Source organism: Trachypithecus francoisi, unplaced genomic scaffold, assembly GCF_009764315.1.
Source record: "Trachypithecus francoisi isolate TF-2019V2 unplaced genomic scaffold, Tfra_2.0 Lachesis_group5, whole genome shotgun sequence".
Taxonomy (NCBI): domain Eukaryota; kingdom Metazoa; phylum Chordata; class Mammalia; order Primates; family Cercopithecidae; genus Trachypithecus; species Trachypithecus francoisi.
Window position 1 is genome coordinate 104,521,190 of NW_022681470.1, and position 21,008 is coordinate 104,542,197.

The 21,008-nt window shown below is 35.8% G+C and overlaps 1 protein-coding gene across 7 annotated transcripts in view; it reads right to left on the minus strand.

Moving 5' to 3' along the window:
- Nucleotides 1-21,008, minus strand: part of MAN1A2 (mannosidase alpha class 1A member 2) — a 175,889-nt gene that overhangs the window by 151,536 nt on the left and 3,345 nt on the right. Inside the window, exons 1-2 of one of the 7 annotated variants that reach the window (XM_033199482.1) lie at nt 20,786-20,802; nt 19,302-19,305 (exon numbers count right to left, since the gene is read on the minus strand). The exons of 1 other annotated variant lie outside the window; for it this stretch is intronic. Coding sequence is in view for 3 of the 6 variants with exons in the window: in XM_033199476.1 (XP_033055367.1) it covers nt 12,396-12,454 (59 nt within the window). In the remaining 3 variants the exon portion in view is untranslated. Of the gene's footprint in view, nt 1-7,504; nt 7,559-10,947; nt 11,064-12,395; nt 12,470-15,962; nt 16,027-18,096; nt 18,155-19,301; nt 19,306-20,785; nt 20,803-21,008 lie in introns of those variants that run through there. 5 more of the 7 variants (XM_033199481.1, XM_033199478.1, XM_033199476.1 and 2 more) reach the window with 5 other exon arrangements.

Below are 21,008 nucleotides of genomic sequence, written 5' to 3' on the forward strand. Positions count from 1 at the left end.
AAAATACTGAAGCAAAAACTGATAGAAATGAAAGAAGTAAACAAATTCACAATGTTGTAGGTAATTTCAACATCCTTCACTCAATAACTGATCAAAATAGAAGGAAAATTAATAAGGACATAAAAGACTTGAACGACACTACCAACCAACTTGACCTAATTGACATTTACAGAACACTCTACTCAACAATAACAAAATATACATTCTGTTTAAATGCAAATGGAACATGTACCAATACAGACCAATTTCTAGGCCATAAAACAAGTTTCAATGAAATTAAAAGTATTCAAACCATAGACAGTATGCTTTTTGCTACAATGGGATTAGAGGAGAAATCAGGTAACATAAAGGTATCTGGATAGTCTCCAAATATTTAAAAACTCAATAAAACACTTCTCAATAATCACAGGTACAAGAAGAAATCAAAAGTAAAACTAGATAACTGGTGATAACTGCAGATAACTGTGAATATACTAAATATACTAAATTCTGAATATACCATTGAACTGTATATTTTAAATGGGTGGATGGTATGGTATGTGAATAATATCTCAATAAAGCCATTTTTTAAAAAGTGAAATTTGAAAGTGCCTTGAACCGAAAGAAAATGGAAACATCAAACTGTAGATAAAGCTAAAGTACTTCTTAGACTGAAATTCATAGCACTAATAGTAAATATGAAGAAAAAAAGAAAAGTTAAAGACAGAATTATAGCATTAACCAATCTACATTAGGGGGAAAAAAGATCTTATATCAAGAACCTCAGGTTCTAACTTAAGAAAATGGAAAAAAGAGAAAATTAAACCCAAAGTTAGAAGAAGAAAGAAAATAATAAAAATAAAAGCAAAACAAGAAATAAAATTCAAAACAGAAGAACAGAGAAAAACCAATACATCCAAAAGCTAGTTCTTTGAGATCAATAAAATTGATAAATTTCTAATAGTGATAAGAGAAGGGAAAAAAGAGAAACCACAAATTACCAATATCAGCAATGAGAGAGCTGATATAATTACAATCCTACAAATACTCAAACGACAGTAAGAAACTATTATTAGCAACTTTATATCAAAAATTCAATAATTTACATTCCTTGTTAAAAAAAACTACTCAAGTGAACTCAAGAACAAGACTACCTTAACAGCCTGTATCTATTAAAGAAACTGAATGTATAGTTAAAACCTCTCCACAAAGAAAACTCCAGTTCAGACCATTTCACTGATGAATTCTACCAAGCATTTAGGTAGAAATCAATACCAGTTCTATGGAAACTCTTTCAGGACACTGAAAAAGGAAAACCAAACTCATTTCATGGCGCCAACATTTCTCGGATACCAGAATCAGACAAATACAATAAACAAACAAATTAATATCCCTCATAAACACAGAGAACTACTTTTAGGATTACAGAATAATTACCAAAGGGTATCTAACATTCAAACCTCAACCAATGTAACAACTTGCTACATTAAAAGACTGAAAAAGAATGACCTCATGATCATCAAGAGATGCAGAAACAGTATTGACCAAATTCAATATCCATTCCTGATGAAAATTCTCAGCGAACTAGGAATGCAAGGGTATTTCCTAATCTGATACAGGGCACCTATTAAAAACCTATAGCAGACATCATACTTAAGGGTGAAAGACTGAATGCTTCCCCATTAAGATCAAGACCAATGGAAGGATGCCCACTCTCACCACTTCTACTCAAAAATCTATTACAGGTTCTAGCAGTGCAATTAGACAAAAAAAAGAAAAAAGAAAAAAGGCATAAACTTTATAAGACCTTTAAATTACTTTGTTGTAGTTTTAAAATACATCACGAAAAAATACTAAAAATCACTACCCCAGTATACAGTTTCTAAACAAAATAAGGCCTGGCCTTCCTGTAATGCAGGGATCCCCAACTCCCAGGCCACAGAGATCTGTACCAGTCCAGGGCCTGTTAGGAACTGGCTGGCAAGCAGGTGAGCTGTGCAAGCAAGCATTACCACCTGTGCTCCGCTCACTGTCAGATCAGTGATGGCATTAGAATCCCATAGGAGCGCAAACCCTGTTATGAACTGCTCATGTGAGGGATCTAGGCTGCACACTCCTTGTGGTGATCTGAGGTGACACAGTTTCACCCTGAAGCCATCATCCCCCACTCCACCCACTGTCCATGGAAAAATTATCTTCTATGAAACCGGTCCCTGGTCCCAAAAAGATTGGGGACCACTGCTGTAATAAATCAGAAACTGAAAAAGGTATAAAACCCAAAGAAAAAAGAATGCACACAGTAACTTGTTCTTTCTTTTAGCTTCAATATTTTATGAGATTTTGGGGGGGGGTGTTTTAGATGGTGATTTGGTATTTTAAGTAGTCATTCTCAGTGACATTTTGAAGTATAAAGGATAATAGTTGAAGTGGATTTCTGATCACCGTAAAGATCCTTTACCAAAAATGTGTATATTTTCATTAAAAGTTACCATCAAAAAGAGGTCAGAAACAGCACTGACACACCAGGATGCTGATTATCAGAAATCACCATCAGTACAGAGCAAAAAGTCATTATGGGTTACCTGTGAAGACATGAAAATAATTTATTGTAAACATTATTTTTAAAAAGATTTTGGTACACTATTCATTCTTTTCTTGTGGAGTAAAACATCACCCATTCAGTGTTTGTGTAGCCCTTGGCCCAAAGGGCTACGGGTATCCGATACCGTTTGAATATATGACCCCACTAAATCTCATGTTGAATTGTAATCCCCAGTGTTAGGGAGGTGGGGCTTGTTGGGAGGTGTTTGGGTCATGGGATGGATCCCTCATGGCTTGGTGTTGTCCTCAAAATAGTTAGTTCTCATGAGACTTGTTTGTGACATCTCCCCACTCACTCTCTCGCTCCTGCTTCTACTGTGTTAGATGCCTACTCCCCTGGCCCATCACTTTCTGCCACAATTATGAGCTTCCTGGGGCCTCCCCAGAAGCAGATGTTGGCACCATACTTCCTGTACAGCCTGCAGAACTATGAGCCAATTAAACTTCTTTTCTTATAAATTACCCAATCTTGGGTATTTCTTTATAGCAATGCAAGAACAGCCTGATACAGCATTTTTACCATGTCTCCCCTACCTACATATATCTAAAGCAGTAAGAACCCCAAAACAAAATTGTCATAGCCATCACTCCTTGTTATTACAGATAATTTCTCAAATCTCTGCCATCCCACTCTCAGGCTTTGAACCTTTCCTCTCTTCATGTGTCTCTAATTTGTCTTATCGGCTCACATCTTTCCTTTCTGTCTGGCTTCTCCAAACTGACAACTTGTTTCTGTGGTCAGCCTAGACTTATCTGGTTTTTTACTAAGATATTATCTCTCAGACTGCCTCCATTATAGACTAAATATTTGTGTCCCCCCAAAATTCATATGTTGAATCCCTAATTCCCAAAATGATAGTATTTGGAGATGACACCCCCCCACACCTTGGGAGATAATCAGGATTAGATTAAGTAGTGAGGGTGGGGCCCTATAAGGAAAGGAAGAGAAAGAGAGCTGTTGTCTCTTTCTTCACAAGCACACATGGAGAAAAGAGGACACACAGAGAAAGTGGCAGTCTACAGGCCTGGAAGAGGGCTTTCTCCAGGAACTGAATCAGCCAGCATCGTCATCACTTCTCAGCCTCCAGAACTGTGGGAAATAATGTCTGTTGCTTAAACTATCCAGTCCATGGTACCTTGCTAAGGCAGCTCAAGCAAACTAAGACAGCCATCAACCCTGAGTTCCAAGCACTGAAACCCAAAAACTAATGGTATACCTTTACCTCCATACTTTTGCATTTACTACTACCTTTTACATTGTTTTAAATGTACTTCATTTGTGTTACTGAACCTACTGATACGGAATGATCCACATCACTCATGTAAGATAGAAATGAGATCGCTTATGCAGTTTGTCCTCACAGATACCAAGAACCACATACTGTCAGCACTACCCAACTGATATCATATCACTATCAGTCCCAAATCAACTGCTACTTTTATTAGAATCACAACTACTGGCTACAAAAGACTGCTGCTGAAAGGAACACACCATACTGTTTTCTACAGCAGCTACACCATTTTACATTCCCCTCAGCAATGCACAAGGTTTCCAATTTTTCCATATCCACTCCAACACCTGTTACTTTGTGTTTTTCTTTTTACAACAGCCATCCTAACAGACGTGAAGGGGTATCTTATTGTGGTTTTGCTTTATATTTCCCTAATGATTAGTGGTGTTGAGCATCTTTTCATGTGTTTATTGACCATTTGTACATCTTCTTTGGAAAAATGTATTTTCAAGTCCTTTGCCCATTTTTAAATCAGGTTTTTTGTCGTTGTTGCGTTGTAGGAGTTCTTTATATATTCTAGATATTAATACCTTATCAGACATATGATTTGCAAATATCTTCTCCCATGCTACAGGGCACCTTTTCACAGTTGTTTGTTTGTTTTCTTTTTAGAGATAGGGTCTCACTCTATAACTCAGGTGGGAGTACAGCGGCACAATCATAGCTCCCTACAGCCTCCTGCTTCAACGATCCTCCCACTTCAGCCTCCCGAGTACCTGGAAATATAGGTGTGTGCCATCACATCTGACTAATTTTTTTATTTTTTTCTAGAGACAGGGTCTTGCTATGTGGCCTAAGCTGGTCTCCAACTTCTGGCCTCAAGCAATCCTCCTACCTTGGCCCTCCAAAGTGCTGAGATAATAGGGATGAGCCACTGAGCCCAGACAAAGCCAGACTTTAAAAATAAAATTTTTAGAGCTTGAAAGGAATCAAGTCCCTTGAACTAAGGAAAGAAAACAGTAAAGCAATGAAATGAGAAATAATCACCAGCCAGAGGGTGCAGACAGTAAAGCAAAGGAAGCTAGTAGTAACTTTTAGTCCTTCATCAAAATGATCCATATAACCTGGTGTTTCTTAAATGTACTACTGGCATTATGAGGAGGATAATTCAATTATTTATTGTGCAGAAACACCAAGGCACCATGGGATGTTTAGCATATCCGGCCCACATTCATTAAACACAATAGTGCCCTCATCCCTATCATTCTAACAACCAAAAAATGTCCCCATGTTTCCAAGCTCCCTCTCAGATGAACAGTACCAACCCCTACTTTAAACCCCTGAACGGAAAGCGCCGAAAGGATGGAGTCTAGAAAGTCTATTTATATCTACATTTCTAAATAGCACAGCACAAATAAAAACTTCATCCCCTTATTTTATTACAAGTCACTGTAATAAAATGTAGGATTCCTTTCAGTTTCCTTTATGTTTCTTAAGCTGCCAAAACATTCAGGAATTAATTAGTATAATGGTAGCAGAATCCCTCCTCTTCCTACAGAAGCCAGAAAAAATTAAGATACTTCATCTCCCTAACATCTAGCAGCAAGGGTATTGCCTATCACCTATGTGTAAGCAATGAGATGCTACGGCTGGTACTATATACCTGTGAAGAAACAAGGACTCAATCTAAGAAATCACTCCGGAAGCAGAGACATCCAGTATCCAGAGGTAGCAATGCCATAACGAATGCTCATTAATCAGCAGCACTGACAGTGGTTCTATGTATCTGGCTTCACCTAATGCCTATTTACAAAGCCTAGTTCTTCAGAATTTTATGTCAATTCTGAAGCAACCTAACATCCTTCCAATAAATACCTTTTCTGCATGTTACAATTGATGTCTACTCTCTGTATCCAGGATTCCTCTCCTGTAATTATTTGTAATACAAATGGAAAAGTATTCTGGGAATAAAACTTAAGCACATGCCTTTAACGCATCACCCTGCCCCCTCAATTCTTGCTAAGGCAAGTCAAACAATACAGAATAGAAAACTCTGATCCATCACAATGTCCCTGAAAAACAGAGAAGGATCCTACCTACATGATTAAAACTCCAAGTTACTCTGAATATGTTATAGATAAGAATAGGGTGGAATGCAGGAAGGCAGTCAACCAGCCCATAATTACTATTACACATTCAGATAGAAGGCACTGTCAGGAATCTAGGAAGAGACCTGGAACCTAGCAAGGAACTCACCTATATAAGTTCTTCTCCTGGCAAGTCTATCACATGACTGAGTTAAGAACTGGTATATCCTCCAGCACAGATTACGAGAGCTTGTCTCTGTTACTACGGGAAAGATGCCCTCCTGCTCATCCACCTGGGGCAAAACCTCAGACTACACAAGTCACAAAATCTGCAAGGCCCTACTGAGAAAAGGCCCATTCCAACAGGCATCCATTTTGTCTGAGGTGAGCTGCTGGTTATTCAATTCCAATTCTACAAGGAAGAGGTCCCTCATAGACTGTTCCACTGACTGCTTATCAAGACCTAATCAAAGTTCATACACTTCAGACAGCCAGAGAGCATCAGTAAGTAAACCAAAATTTTCAACCCCAAATCCACTCTTCTATATAATTGCAAATTCAGTCGTCTAAGCTCACAATGCTAGGGCTTAGACTCTGCAAATTACATCTTTCTTTTGTCAGATGGTTTCCTACTAGGTTCCACCAACAGGAAGTACTAAAGCGAAACCTGAAGGCACAAGGATGGTATCTTGATAACCTGATTCTAAAATACTTATGCAAGTCAATTTAAGAACATATATATAAACATACACATTAAACAACAGAACTCCCAAAATATAGGAAGAAATCATTGTCAGAAATGAAGGGAGAAATAGACAAAGTCACAATAATAGAAACTTCAATACCCTCATTTTCAATAATGGCTAAAACATCTAGAAAGATCAATAAGGAAAGAGAAGACTAACCGACACATGCAGAGCACCTACCCAGTAAGAGCAGAACAGACATTCTTCTCAAGTGCACATGAAACATTCTCCAGGACAGACCACATTTTGAGCCACAAAATAAGTCTCAATAAATTTAAAGAGATCAAATCATACAAAGTATCTTCTCTGACCCCAATAAAGTTAGATATTAATAATAAAAGGAAAATGAAAAAATCTTAAATATGTGGATATTAAACAACACACTCTTAACCAATATGTCAAAGAAATCACATGGAAAATTAGAAAATACAGACAAATGAAGACAAAAACACATACCAAAACTTATGGGATGCAGCAAAAGCAATCCTCAGAGGAAAATTAATAGTAGCAAATACCTACGTTTAAAAGATCTAAAATCAATAATCTTTACAACTTAAAGAATTAGAAAAAGAGGTGCAAACTAAGCCCATAACCTGCAGAACAGACAAAAACATGAAAAATCAGAGTGGTGATAAAACAGAGAATAGAAAAACAAGAGAGAGAATCTAAGGAAACCAAAAGTTGGTTCTTTGACAAGATCAGCAAAATTGACAAACCTCTGGTTAGATGACAAAGAAAAAAACAGATAAGATGCAAATAACTAAAATCACAAATAAAAGTGGGGACACTGCGACTGACCTTACAGAAATATAAAAGATTAAAAGAGAATTTTTTGGCCCGGTTTATTTGTTGTGTGCACCTGTAGTCCCAGCTACTCAAGAGGCTGAGGCAGGAAGATAGCCTAAGGCCAGGAGTTCACGGCTACAGTGCACAGTGCACCATGATCACACCTGTGAATAACCACTGCACCCCAGCCTGGGCAACACAGACCCCTAACGCTAAAAAAAAAGAAACAAAAACATTTTTTAAAGAGTATTATAAACAATTATTCATCCAAAAATTAGATAATCTACATGAAGTGTACAAATTCCTGAAAACAGACTATAAAAACTGACTCAAGAAGACAATCTGAATAGATTTGTGACAGGTAAGGAGACTGAATCAGGAATCCAAAACCACCCAAAAAAGAAAAGCCCAGAACCAAATAGCTTTACTGGTGAATTCTGCCAAACCTTTAAAGAAGGATTAACAGCAATCCTTCTCAAGCTTTTCTAAAAAAAACAGAAGAGGAAGGATTTCTAATTCATTCTATGAGGCCAGTAATTATCTTGATACCAAAGCTAGCCAAAGACATCGTAAGAAAACTACAGACTAATATCCCTTATAAATAGTGATGCAAAAATCCTCAAAACACTAGCAAACTGAATCCAACAGCATATTAAAAGAATTACAGGCACAGGCAAGTACTCTTTACCCCAGAAATTCAGGTATGGTTCAGTATAAGAAAATCAAACAGTGAATGTACTGTATCACATTAATAGAGTGAAGGGACATATGATCAAACTAAAAATAGAAGAGAATTTCCTAAACATGATAAAGAGCATTTATGAAAAACTCACAGCTAATATCATACTCAATGGCAAAAGACAGAAAGCTCTGCCCCTAAGATAAGGAGTAAGACAAAGATGCCCACTTTCACCACTACTATTTGAAACTGTACTGGAAGTTCTAGCAAGAGCAATTAGGCAAGAAAAAGAAATAAAAGACATCCAAATTGGAAAGGAAGAAGTAAATTTAATTCATTTCACAGATGGCCATGATCCTATATCTAGTAAATCCCAATGAATTCATAAAATGACTACTAGAGCTAATAAGTGAATTTAGCAAATTGCAGTGCATAACATCAACACTAAAAACTAGTTGTGCTTCTATACACCAGAAATTTAAAAACCCAAAAAAAAAAATTTGTGCATTTTTGATACCATACAAAAGAACAAAATACCTAGGAATAAATTTAATGAAGAAGGTAAAACACTTGTATGCTGATATAAACATTGCTGAAAATTAAAGAAGACCTTAAAAATGGAAAGATATCCTGTGGTCATGGTTGGAGGACTTACTCTTATTAAAATGATAATAGCACCAAAACAATCTACAGATTCAATGTAATCTCTATCAAAATTCCAACAGTCATTTTTGCAGAAAATGAAAAGCCAATATTCAGACTCATAAGGAACCATCAGTGGCCTCCAAATAGCCAAAGCGATTTTGAAAAAGATTAACAAAGCTAGAACACTTCTCAATTTCAAAACCTGCTACAAAGCTACATTAAGCAAGACTGTGTATATTGGCATAAGGACACACATAGATAAATGGAATAGAACTTAATGTCCAGAAACACGCCCATACATCTATAGCCAACTGATTTTCAGTAAGGGTGCCAATATTATTCAATAGGGGAAAATCGGTCTCTTCAACAAATGGTGCTGGGACAAACAGATATCCACTAACAAAACAGTTAATTTGGACCTCTATCTCATTCCATACACAAAAATTAACTAAACATGAATCAACAACCTAAATAAGAGTTAAAACCATAAACTTTTTTAAAATTTTAAGAAAAAATCTGGAGTAAATCTTCATGACTCTGGATTTGGCAATTAATTCTTGGATATGACACCCACAGCACAAGTAACAAAAGAAAACAGATAAATTGGACTTCACCAAAATTAAAAACTTCTGTGCAAAGGACATAACCACCAATTTAAAAGATGGACAAAGCCTGGATAGATATTCCTTCAAAAATGCAAATGGTCTGCAAGCACCTGAAAATGTGTTCAACATTATTATTCATTCCTATTCGTCATTATTCATTCATTCATCATTAGATATCACTTCACACACAATAGGATGGATATAATTTTTTGATGAATAAATATTAGAGAGAATATAAAGAAATTAGAACTTCTATATTGCTGGTGGAAACACAAAACATTTCAGCTGCTACAGAAATGTCTGGTGGTTCCTCAAAAAGCTACGCATAAATTATCATACAACCCAGTAATTCCATTCCTAGGTATATAACCAAGATAACTGAAAACAGGTACTCAAAACAAATACAGGCACGCACATGTTCACAGCAACACTATTCACAATAGCCAAAAGGCAAAAACAACCCAAATGCCCAACAGCAGATGAATGTATAAACAAATCACATATACACAATGGCATATTACTCAGCCATAAAAAAGAAATGAAGTGCTAATACCTGTTACCTGTTACAGTGTGATCAACCTCAAAAACATTACGCTAGGTGAAAGAACCCAGACAAAAAAAGTCTTAGATTGCATCATTCTATTTATGTGAAATATGAGAGCATGTAAATCTATAGAAAAAGCAGACTGATGGTTGTCAGAGGCTAGGGGGAAGCAGGGAGAAGGGAGTGGAGAGTAACCACTTAATGGGTACAGAGTTTCCTTTTGGAGTAATGAAAACCTTTTTTGAACTAGATAGAGGTGGTGGTTACACAAACATGTGAATATTGTAAATGCTACTAAGTGCTCACTTTAAAATGATTAATTCTATGTTAAACGAACTTTACCTGAATTTAAAAAAGAAAAATGCTTATGAAAGAGCTTAGAACTAAGGGCAAAAAATTTTGAAGAACAAGGTAGAAAAGCCCACACTATCTAATGTCAAGATGTAGCTAAAGGCTATACTTAACAAAATGGCACGTTATCCAACAGAAATATACAAAAGAGCCAAGTGAAATCAAAAACAAATCTATGAATATATGAAAAAATTTATATTGCAGAAATGACATTACAAATCCATGAGGAAAAAAACAGACTCTTCAATAAGTCACACAGGGACAACTAGATACCCATATGGAAAAATATAAACTCAGTCCCCACCTCATCATACACAAAAATCAACAAGTAGATTAAATCCCTAGGTGTGAAAAACAAAACTTTACAACTACCAGAAGTGAAAATACAGGAAACTGTTACTTCAGAGTAGAGACCACAGATGAAAATATTAACAAGTTTAAATATATTAAAATTTCAAACTTGTGTAAAAATAAAAACATCATAAACAAAATATAAAAATAAGGTACTCACAGGAGGAAACATGTAATGCATATTAACTAACACATAATTCATCCAGAATGTGCAAATAACTTCTACAAATAAATAAGGAAAAGGCAATGACCCAAAAGAAAACTGGCAAAAAATTGAACAAGCAACTCAAAGATTAAGAAACTCAAACAGCCAATAAATATGTTAAAAATACGTATTTCACCTCATTAGTAATCAGGGAAGTACAAACAAATTGACATCAGGTTGGAAAAGTTTTAAAGTCTAACAATATCATGGCTTGTTAAGACGCAGGTAGAAGTATAAACTGGTATAATAACCACTTCAGGGGCTGTAAACAAAAACATTTAGAGTCAATCATACACATACCCTACAATCCAGTAATTATAGTTCTAAATTTTTACCTTGGAGAAAAACACATGTGCCCAAGAACATAAGTACAGAATGTTTTTGCAACAACCACCACCACCACAACAAAAAACTAAAAATCTATCAACAGGGGAATATACAAATAACTTGAGGTTTAATCATTGAATAGGTGGATAATTACATAATTGAACCAGAGCCCAAACATCAAATTGTAAAGATAACACGAAGGGGAAAACAACTTGCAGAATGATACATGTTTAAAAACATGAAAAACTGTATATAATTTTATCAACAAATACACATTATGGAAATATAAAACCATGTACTGAGAACGACAATGTCCAACTCAGTTTAGGAATTTACCTCAGGAAGGATAATCTTCAGCTAAAATAAGAAAACATTAAGATTTGACAAAGCTAACTATTAGTTACACTGACATTCAGTAATATTATCCATTAAGACATTTTATGTACGCTTATAACTTTTTTAATTTTTTTTTTTTTTTTTTTTTTTTGAGACAAGAGTCCCCTCTGTCGCCCAGGTCCTGAAGTGCAGTGGCGTGATCTCGGCTCACTGCAAGCTCCGCCTCCCGGGTTCACGCCATTCTCCTGCCTCAGCCTCCCAAGTAGCTGGGACTATAGGCGACTGCCACCAAGCCCAGCTAATTTTTTTTGTATTTTTAGTAGAGACGGGGTTTCACAATGTTAGCCAGGATGGTCTTGATCTCCTGACCTCGTGATCCGCCCACCTTGGCCTCCCAAAGTGCTGGGATTAAAAGTGTAAGCCAATAACCTTTAAATTAAAACAGTGTGGTGCTTTTGGGAGTAACCAGAGAGATTCACAGCACCAAAAACAAAATGAACAAAAACAAAAAAACCCTTTGTAAATATTGGGATAGGATATATCATTTATTTAACTAATCCCCTGCTGACAGACATCTAGGTCATTTACAATATGTCATGTGATAGCTTCAGGGGACATTCTTGAACATTTCTTTGTGCACTGATGTGAGAATTTCCCAAGGATAAATCCCTAGAATTGCTGAATCAAAGAATAAGCACTATAAATTAGTTGACATAAATAAATTGCTCTTTATGAAAATTCTATTAATTTACATTTACACCAACAGCACTCAAAAGGAGCCAGAGGTTCAATGTTCACCTTACCCAGGGTGTCACCAACCTTTTTATGTAGAGGGAAAAAATCTAGTCACGAAAACATATTTATTAATGACATCACAAATAGAAAAATAATTCTCATTTATTATATTTAACAGATACATACCAAACACATAACAAACTTTGTATCAGATGCCACCTGACAGCCAATTGGAAAAAAGTCATGTATGCATGTATAACATTATAAACATACAGATATAACCATATATAGCCATATGTAAATATGTATACGTATATACGGCTAAATATAAACACAGTTGTTCCTTGATATCCATGAGGAATTGGTTCCAGGACCTCCCTTGGAAACCAAAATCCACAAATACTTAAGTCTCATATAAAATAGTGTGGTATTTGCATATAACCCATGTACATCCTCTCTCATACTTTAAAATAAGTCTAGATTATTTATAATACCTAATATAACATAAATGCTATGTAAATAGTGGTTATACTGTATTCTTTAGGAAATAATGAGAAGGAAAAATAGTCAGTACATGTTCAGTACAAACACAATCATCTTTTTAAATTTTTTTCTGAATATTTTCAACCTGCAGTTGGTTGAATCCACACATGTGGAACCTATGGATACAGAGGGCCAACTGTACATACAAATGTACCAGATCTCAACTTCACACAATGTCAGGCATTCTTTTCAGATGCCAGAGCCTGATTCCTTATCAAAAAGCTTCAAAATATTTGTCTCTTATTTCTAGATGTCACGTTCTAACTGAGGTCTGAGGAGAGTTGGTGGGTGAGTGGCAGGTAGCTGGAAAAATACTAGAGGAATCATAGACAGTATCAACATGGCTTTACTCTCTCTCTCTCTCTCTCTAGGGGTGAGCGAACCTTGGCACGAGCCTTTTGTACCATGTTAACAGGGTAATTATACCTTTCACAGGCAACAGTGGCTCCAAGCCAAGCACAAACGCACATGCGTGATCACCTAATGTGCCTCACATGGCATGGTTACATAATAAGCAGAGTTGTATGCCTGCACTCCAAACTTCCTGAGTCATGCTGGACCAGATGTCTGCCTCAACCTATTCTTGACCGCAGCATCCATTTTCTTTATACCAGATAACCCAGCCCGTATGTTAGAAATACATAAATTAGGGCCGGGTGCAGTGGCTCCCGCCTGTAATCCCAGCACTTTGGGAGGCGGAGGCGGGCGGATCACAAGGTCAGCAGATCAAGACCATCCTAGTTAACACTGTGAAACCCCGTCTATACTAAAAATACAAAAAATTAGCCGGGCGTGGTGGCAGGCGCCTGTAGTCCCAGCTACTCGGAAGGCTGAGGCAGGAGAATGGCGTGAACCCAGGAGGCGGAGATGCAGTGAGCCGAGATCACACCACTGCACTCCAGCCTGGGCAACAGAGCGAGACTCCATCTCAAAAAAAAAAACAAAAACAAACAAAAAACATAAATTAATGATATTAAATATATCTTAGAAAAAAAACAAAAATGGGGAAAGATAAACCAGTAACTTATCTGAACTCTTAAAAAATGCCAATGACCTAAATGCCTGTACCAGAACCTCCCATAGATGGAAAGGTATCTCTAAGACTCCTGGAATCTGGCTCCAAACGTAATAATACACTTTAAGGAAAATATTAAGATGTGAGTCTAAGATCTTAATTTTTCAATAGACAAAATTAATCTTCTGTAACATTCACTAATAATCTCCAATAATTAGCAAAATGCTTGGTATACAATACTCAAAACACCTGCTGAATAAATGATTGTCACTAATATTTTTTAATGGTAACAGCAATATCACTAAGGGGAGGCCAAGAGATATACGTAATAGGTTGATCATTTTAAAAAGTCAAAAGGAAACACAACACATGCATTGTTCTTTGTAATCTCCAGATTACTTAATTTCCTCTTTTAAAAAAAAAACTACTTGTATAACTTGTACCAAAAGTTGTTCTTAAGATATGGAGAACAGGAGAGAACACTTTCAGTGGTATCTCTCAGTATTAAGGTTAGAAAATTATAGTCCTTCCCATGACAGGTGTGTTTTGTTTAAAAAATAAAAATAAAATAACATTTTTTTAAAAAGGCAATTATAGCCTTAAATCAAAGAAAATTGTGCCACAGGAGTTGTATTCCACAGAATCTATTCTAAAGTCTTAGGTAACAGGTGAGGATGTGTAATTGATAACTGGACTCAAGAAATGACACCTGAAAACAATTTTGTAAATATACCCACTACTTTCAGGCTGGCATATAAAATGCTCAATAAACTATACTTTTAAACTAATGAGAAACAATAATGTATAAAAGTCATTTCATTCATTTTCACATTTTAAATTGGTATAGATTTCATTATGTAAATAATCATAATACTATGTAAATAAATTTTAGTCATTTCTAAAGTGATTTTAAACTAATTTTTATATACAAAAAAGACTAATTCCTTTAGTAGAATCCATTTTATCTTTGTAATATTTGAGATGTATGAACTAAATTACTGCACACTCTTCAGTTCCCTACTTCATACAATTAGATGTATTTCATATGCATGAGCTAGAAAAAAAATCTTTAAAGATTCAATCAATTCCCTCATTTCATAAATAAGAACATCAAGGCACAGAGAAGTTGAATAGCTTATCTAAATATACTACAACAACCAAGGACAATGGTGAAACGAAAGCCCCCGTCTCTTAACACTGAGTCCAATGTTCTTTCTAATATATAATGATGCCTTCCTTCTGGTCTATATTAAATTCAAAAACAGATATTTGGAAAAACTCCTCTTTGAAGGACATTTTTTTTAATGACAAATCCTAATACCCAATCTGAAAATAAAACTCCAGTGCAGACTTCATTACAATCATGTTCCGACAAGAATAAAGTTCTAGCAAAAATTCAACAGCAGTGAAAATAAACTTTTCTGACAGAATTTGCACAACTAGGGAAAATAAAAGTAGCAATATGATTTTCCTATCCAAGAAATATGTGGAGTCAGCCCAAACCAGAAGTTAATTTTTTTTAAAGAGGCAGAGTCTCTGTCTCTCAGGCTGGAATGCAAGGACACAATCATAGCTAACTGCAGCCTCGAACTCCTGGGCTCAAGTGATCCTCCCACCTCAGCCTCTGACTAAAGGTAAGCACCAACCACCATGCCCAGCTGTGTGCATGTGTGTGCGTGTGCGAGTGTGTGCAGTGACAGGGTCTCACTATGCTGCACAGGCTAGTCTCCTGGCCTCAAGCAATCAATCCTCCCACCTCTGCCTCCTATATAAGTTAAATATTGCTATAATTTTCAAACAATAGTAAACAAAACATTTGCCCAGTTAAAAATAAATTAAATGGGCTGCTCTGTCTATGGAGTAGCCAATCCTTTGTTTCTTTCCTCCTCTAATAAACTTGCTTTCACTTTAAAAAAAAAATCAATTAATGTTTACCATGTACTACTGATTTCTAGAAGATACTTAGCTTCTACGTTACCAACTTTCCAATCTTCGGCATGAGCTCCATTTCAAAGTATCCATATCTGTAAAAATAAGATTCGTTTGGGTGCAGTGGCTAACACCTGTAATCCCAATACTTTGGGAGGCCAAGGTAAAAGGATTGCTTGAACGCAGGAGTTTGAGACCGGCCTGGGCAACAAGTAAGACCCTACCTCTACAAAAATTAAAATTTAGCCTAGCGTAGTTGCTCACACCTGCAGTCCCAACTCATGCCCATAGTTTCAGCTACTCAGAAGGCTGGGACAGGAGGATCACTTCAGCACAGGAGTTTGAGACTATAGTGAACTATAATTGTGCCACTGCACTCCAGCCTGGACCACAGAATGAGACCCTGTTTCAAAAAAAAAAAAAAAATTCTTAATACCTAACTTACAAATCTGACATAAAGATTAAAGAAAATATATGAAAACACTCATCACATATTCTCTATTATTTTCTTCCTTTTTTCCTAAATAAGAAAAAAAATTCCACGTGGGGGCATGCAAAATATTTTAGATACATTTAAAAGAGTATGTTCTAAATACGGAAAATACAAATTATTCCTAATCTTATTATCTTTTATAAAGGGCCTTTATTAAAGAATGTATTCTCACTTTAAGACATCATTCCCTCTGCTTTCGCATCTTATTTCTCAATACTTCCTGGTATTTTGTTTATATTTTCTCTCGTGGAATTTGTTAGTTACCTTGCCATGGACAACATTCATTCAACAGGCATATAATTTTATTAAGGACCAAATGTACTTCAAACATTAGAGACACAAACATAAATAAAATATAGTAATTTGTTCTCAAGGAGTACATCTTCTATTGAAAGAGACAGATACATAAGCAATGATTGTAAAACACTTCATGCAGTCATGAACAGTACATGAGAAAGATTGAAAAAAAAGAAAAACTACCTAATGATAGGGGAGGTAAGAGAGCAAGTCTATACGTGATGTTACGGTTTGAGTGTGTCTTCCTCAAAGTTCATGTGTTGGACACTTAATCCCCGTGCAACAGTGGCAACAGTGTTGAGGAGTAAGATCTTTAATAGGTGATTACATCCTGGGGGCAGAGCCCTCATGAATTAATGCCACTGTCACAGGAGTGGGTTCCTGATAAAAGGATGATTTCTGCCCACTTCCCTCTTGCTCTCTCTCACTCACTCTCTTGCCATTCCACCTTTCTCCATGGGATGACACAGCAAGAAGGTCTTCATCAGATAGATGCCAGTGTCATGCTCTTGGACTTCTCAATCTCCTGAACCATGAGCCAAATACATTTCTATTGTTTATAAATTAACCAGTCTGTGGTATGCTAACAACAAAAAAAATTGACTAAGACATGTGGATGTGGGCTACCCTCAGCTGTTAACAAGTAAAATACTAACAAGAACCTGAAGATCAGGAAACACTATTAGAAATAACATTAAGTGAAAAAACTCAAAGTAATTCAAGCAAACATTTACAGTAAACAGCGATGTTAGAAAACAAAATCTCAAACTACATATTATAGAGACTAAATAATCTATACAAACCCATTATAATATTGGAGGAATATTCTGAGATTGTGAATTTGACATTTTATCAAGAAAGCCCAAAAGAAGTATTAACAAGAGAAAATAAATATTTCACAGCCCTGAAAATCTTCTTATAAAACCCAAGAGAAACTGTGTAAAAGTTATTACAGCTTTTAGAGCAAATAAACTAGTACTTGAACCATTTTGAATTCCCTGAAACATTTAACTACATCCAATAAATACTTTTCACTTATTATGGACATTATACACTATGTCACCTCCTGAAATGTCCAACCCTCACTGACCTACATGAAAATCAGGACCCACACTTTGGCACTCTGCATTTTAACCATGCCATAATAATACTCCTCATTTCTGAGAAGAATGAAACATACTGAGATATTCAGTGACTTTATAATGCTGAACTAATAAAAGCAAAGTCACTGTTATCTTTGTTTCAAATCAAAAGTAGACTTTAAACAAGCATATACAAAATGTTATCTGATAAGCCGCCCCAGAATATACAGCCTCTTCTAAATTACTGTATCTGTGAAAGGCACAGAAAATGATGAAAACTCAGACTGTCAAAAAAAAATAAGAGCCATCACGAAGTTACTGTCAGAATCTGAAAGAACTTATAAAAAAAAAAATCTAGATTTGCCAGAACAACGCCTTACTTCATGAAACAAAAAATGTCCAAACTATTACCTTATTCCAATTGTACCCTATCTCAAGGACCGAATGTTCTGTCTCAGTGAGGAAATGGGACAGAGACCTCCATGCAGTTCAATCTCCCTTTCCACACAGTCCCTTCCTAATTCTTACCTTTTTAGCTACATTTTGTCAGAAGAGCAACTCTTTGAGTATTTGTGCGAGTGAAGTTTGATGAGCAACTGCATTCTGTGTGATAAGAGGCAAGACAAAAAGAATCTCAGTGACTGTCCACACTTCCAAATGTACCCTGAGTTTGGGAATTACACAAAAACCTATTCTAGCACCAAAACAGTTGAGACTACTGAAGAGGCTACCATTATAACAGAGGAAACTAGACTGAGAGCTGTATAGATCAATTTGTTCTCTCCAACTACAAAGAAGAAAAGGGTATTCATTCAGCATACAAGTGGACCAAAAAGAAACGCAGCAAAGGCATCTACACCAGTCTGTTGTTGACAAATGTCAAATATAAACAGACCTCACAATAATTCATGTCTGAGTAAAGGGAAGTGGGAAAAAGAACCATGAGCAATTTACAAGGGAAATGGAACATCCAGCGGACTTATGAGAGGATAAAACAATGTGACGTTGCCCACACTGGAGCAGAAAGCCCCAAATAAAAAACAGGATAGAAAAAAAAAAAGTCTAGAAGAGGGACGAGACAAAGAAAGATGACAAGAAAATTAAAATTGCAATAGTGAGATTTGAAATCTCTACCCTTGTAATAAAACTGAATCAAGCAAAAAAACACAAATCATGACATAAAGAACTTGAGAAACTCACTAAAGCACACTGCAGCCTGGATTAGCCACATTTTAAGTGCAAGAGTCATATATAACTAATGGCTGTGGTATTGGACAGCACACAGGTTTGAGTGATTACGTCTAGCAGTCGCACAGCTAGTTAGTACAACTAAGATGCAGCCTTATTTATACCTCCAATGCCTATATTCTTCCCCTTTGAGGAAACTATCAAAGGTAGACATATACCTGACCCTCAAGTATTCAATTCAGACTAACAAAATTCTGACTGGAGGGTGAAACTTATTAGCTATTCAAATAAACAGCTCATAAGCTGGGTTTTTCTTTTTTTTTTTTTTTAACTCACAAAGCCCATATATATAATGCCATTATATAAAACAAATATCAGTTTTTTTAAAAAAAGTAAGTTTTTAATTATTGAGATCTATTATGTATACAAAGTATACCTTACGTACATTACTTTATGTATATCAGCATATAACATGTATATTATAACCACTTCTTTATTTTGGGTACTGCAAAATCATAGATACTATAAATAACCATAATCAAAACCAAACTACACATTTAGTATGTCCTTATCTATAAAGTGTATCTATAGTGCTTGAAAATTCTGGATTATTTATGAACTATTTAATAGAAGGGAACATATTGGTTTCCTCATGAAAATATACTAAATTCATGTAATACCACTAATATAAATTAAAGCATTAATTAAATATAGTATATATTTCTTACTAATCCATGGCCATGTCACCTAGAAACCTAGAAGTTATCTTGGACTCTCTTTTCTTTCTACTTTAGCCCCATATTTAACCAACCACCATTTTCTGTGAAACTTAATAGTTTAATCCCTCTTGAATCAACCACTTTTCTCCACTAATTTATCTCATTCTCCACTATCACCACTGTCGTCTAAGCCAATATATCCTCTGTGACCCAGACCCTCTTAACTTGTTATCCTCCTGCTTCTCACCATCCAGTAAGTAATCGCTGCAACCAAAGTGATTAATTTCTTTTTAGTTTAAAGTGATCATGTCATTCTCTTGCTTTTATTACAATCCTTCAATAACTTCTCTTAGTACTTATGATAAAGACCAAAATACTTAACTACAAACTGTCTAGAATCCTGACTAGAATTTGCAAACTCAACAACAACCAGGTTAAATATCGATTCATTTATATTTACTTGTTTCGCTCTCTGAGTGGCACATGCCCCCTCTAGAGGGAGCAGCTGCTACTAGATTGTGGCTTGAATATTACCATCTGAAAATACATTGGATGTTACCATAACCTCTAATTTTTCAAGAGAAATCAGAAATCCAGACTTCTACATGAAATCTCCTGAACTGTGAATGCTGACAACTAATTCGAACTTTTGTAAAAAGAAGAAGGAGGACAAAAAACTTGTAAGCAGGCCAAACCTGACCTCTCATCTAGTCTCATCACCTAGACCCACACACTCTGCAACAGCCATACTTAACATTTCTCAGATCCTCAGTGATGCCAAGCTTTTTTGCCTTAGGGCTCTCACACATGTTGTGTCTTCTGCTTTGACCATAACTCCCCTCAACCTCCAATTCTACTTCACTAAGTGATCTCCTACTCATTCTATGTTTCTGAGGCACACTTCCTCAATGAAGTCTTCCTTATTCCCACTGCCCCTCCACCCCAAACTCCATAGACCAGGTCACTCATTACATGCTCTGATAGCACTGAGTACAACTTCATAACATTCATCACACCTCAAAATCAAAATTATTTATTTAATGCCCATCATCTCTCCCTAGATGGAAAGCTCCATAAAAGCAGGGCCTGCCACAGTAGGCATACATTTGTTGCCAATCGGTTATAAAATGTTCCTTTAGACAGTAAGATTCTAGTATATACTTTTAAATATTAATCAAACTGTACCCAACTTTTCAGAAAATATACAGTATTTAAAGGAAAGCAGATTCCGAATAAAAATAATCCATTAAAATTATAATCACTGATGATAATAATAAACATTTATTGATCATTTACTAAATGTCAGGAACTATGTTAAGTGCTTTGCATGTACTATCTCTTTCAATAAAACAATCTGTACAGTAGATACATGCCACTAGCATACAAAGGAAACAACAGAGTTTCAAAATTTCTCAGTATCATAAATCTAATCAGTGGCAAGCTAGGGTATGAATCTATACTGTCTGACTCCAGAACTTAAACACCAAATTACTATACTAATCTATTAATAAAGAAATACTAACTAAACAAGTA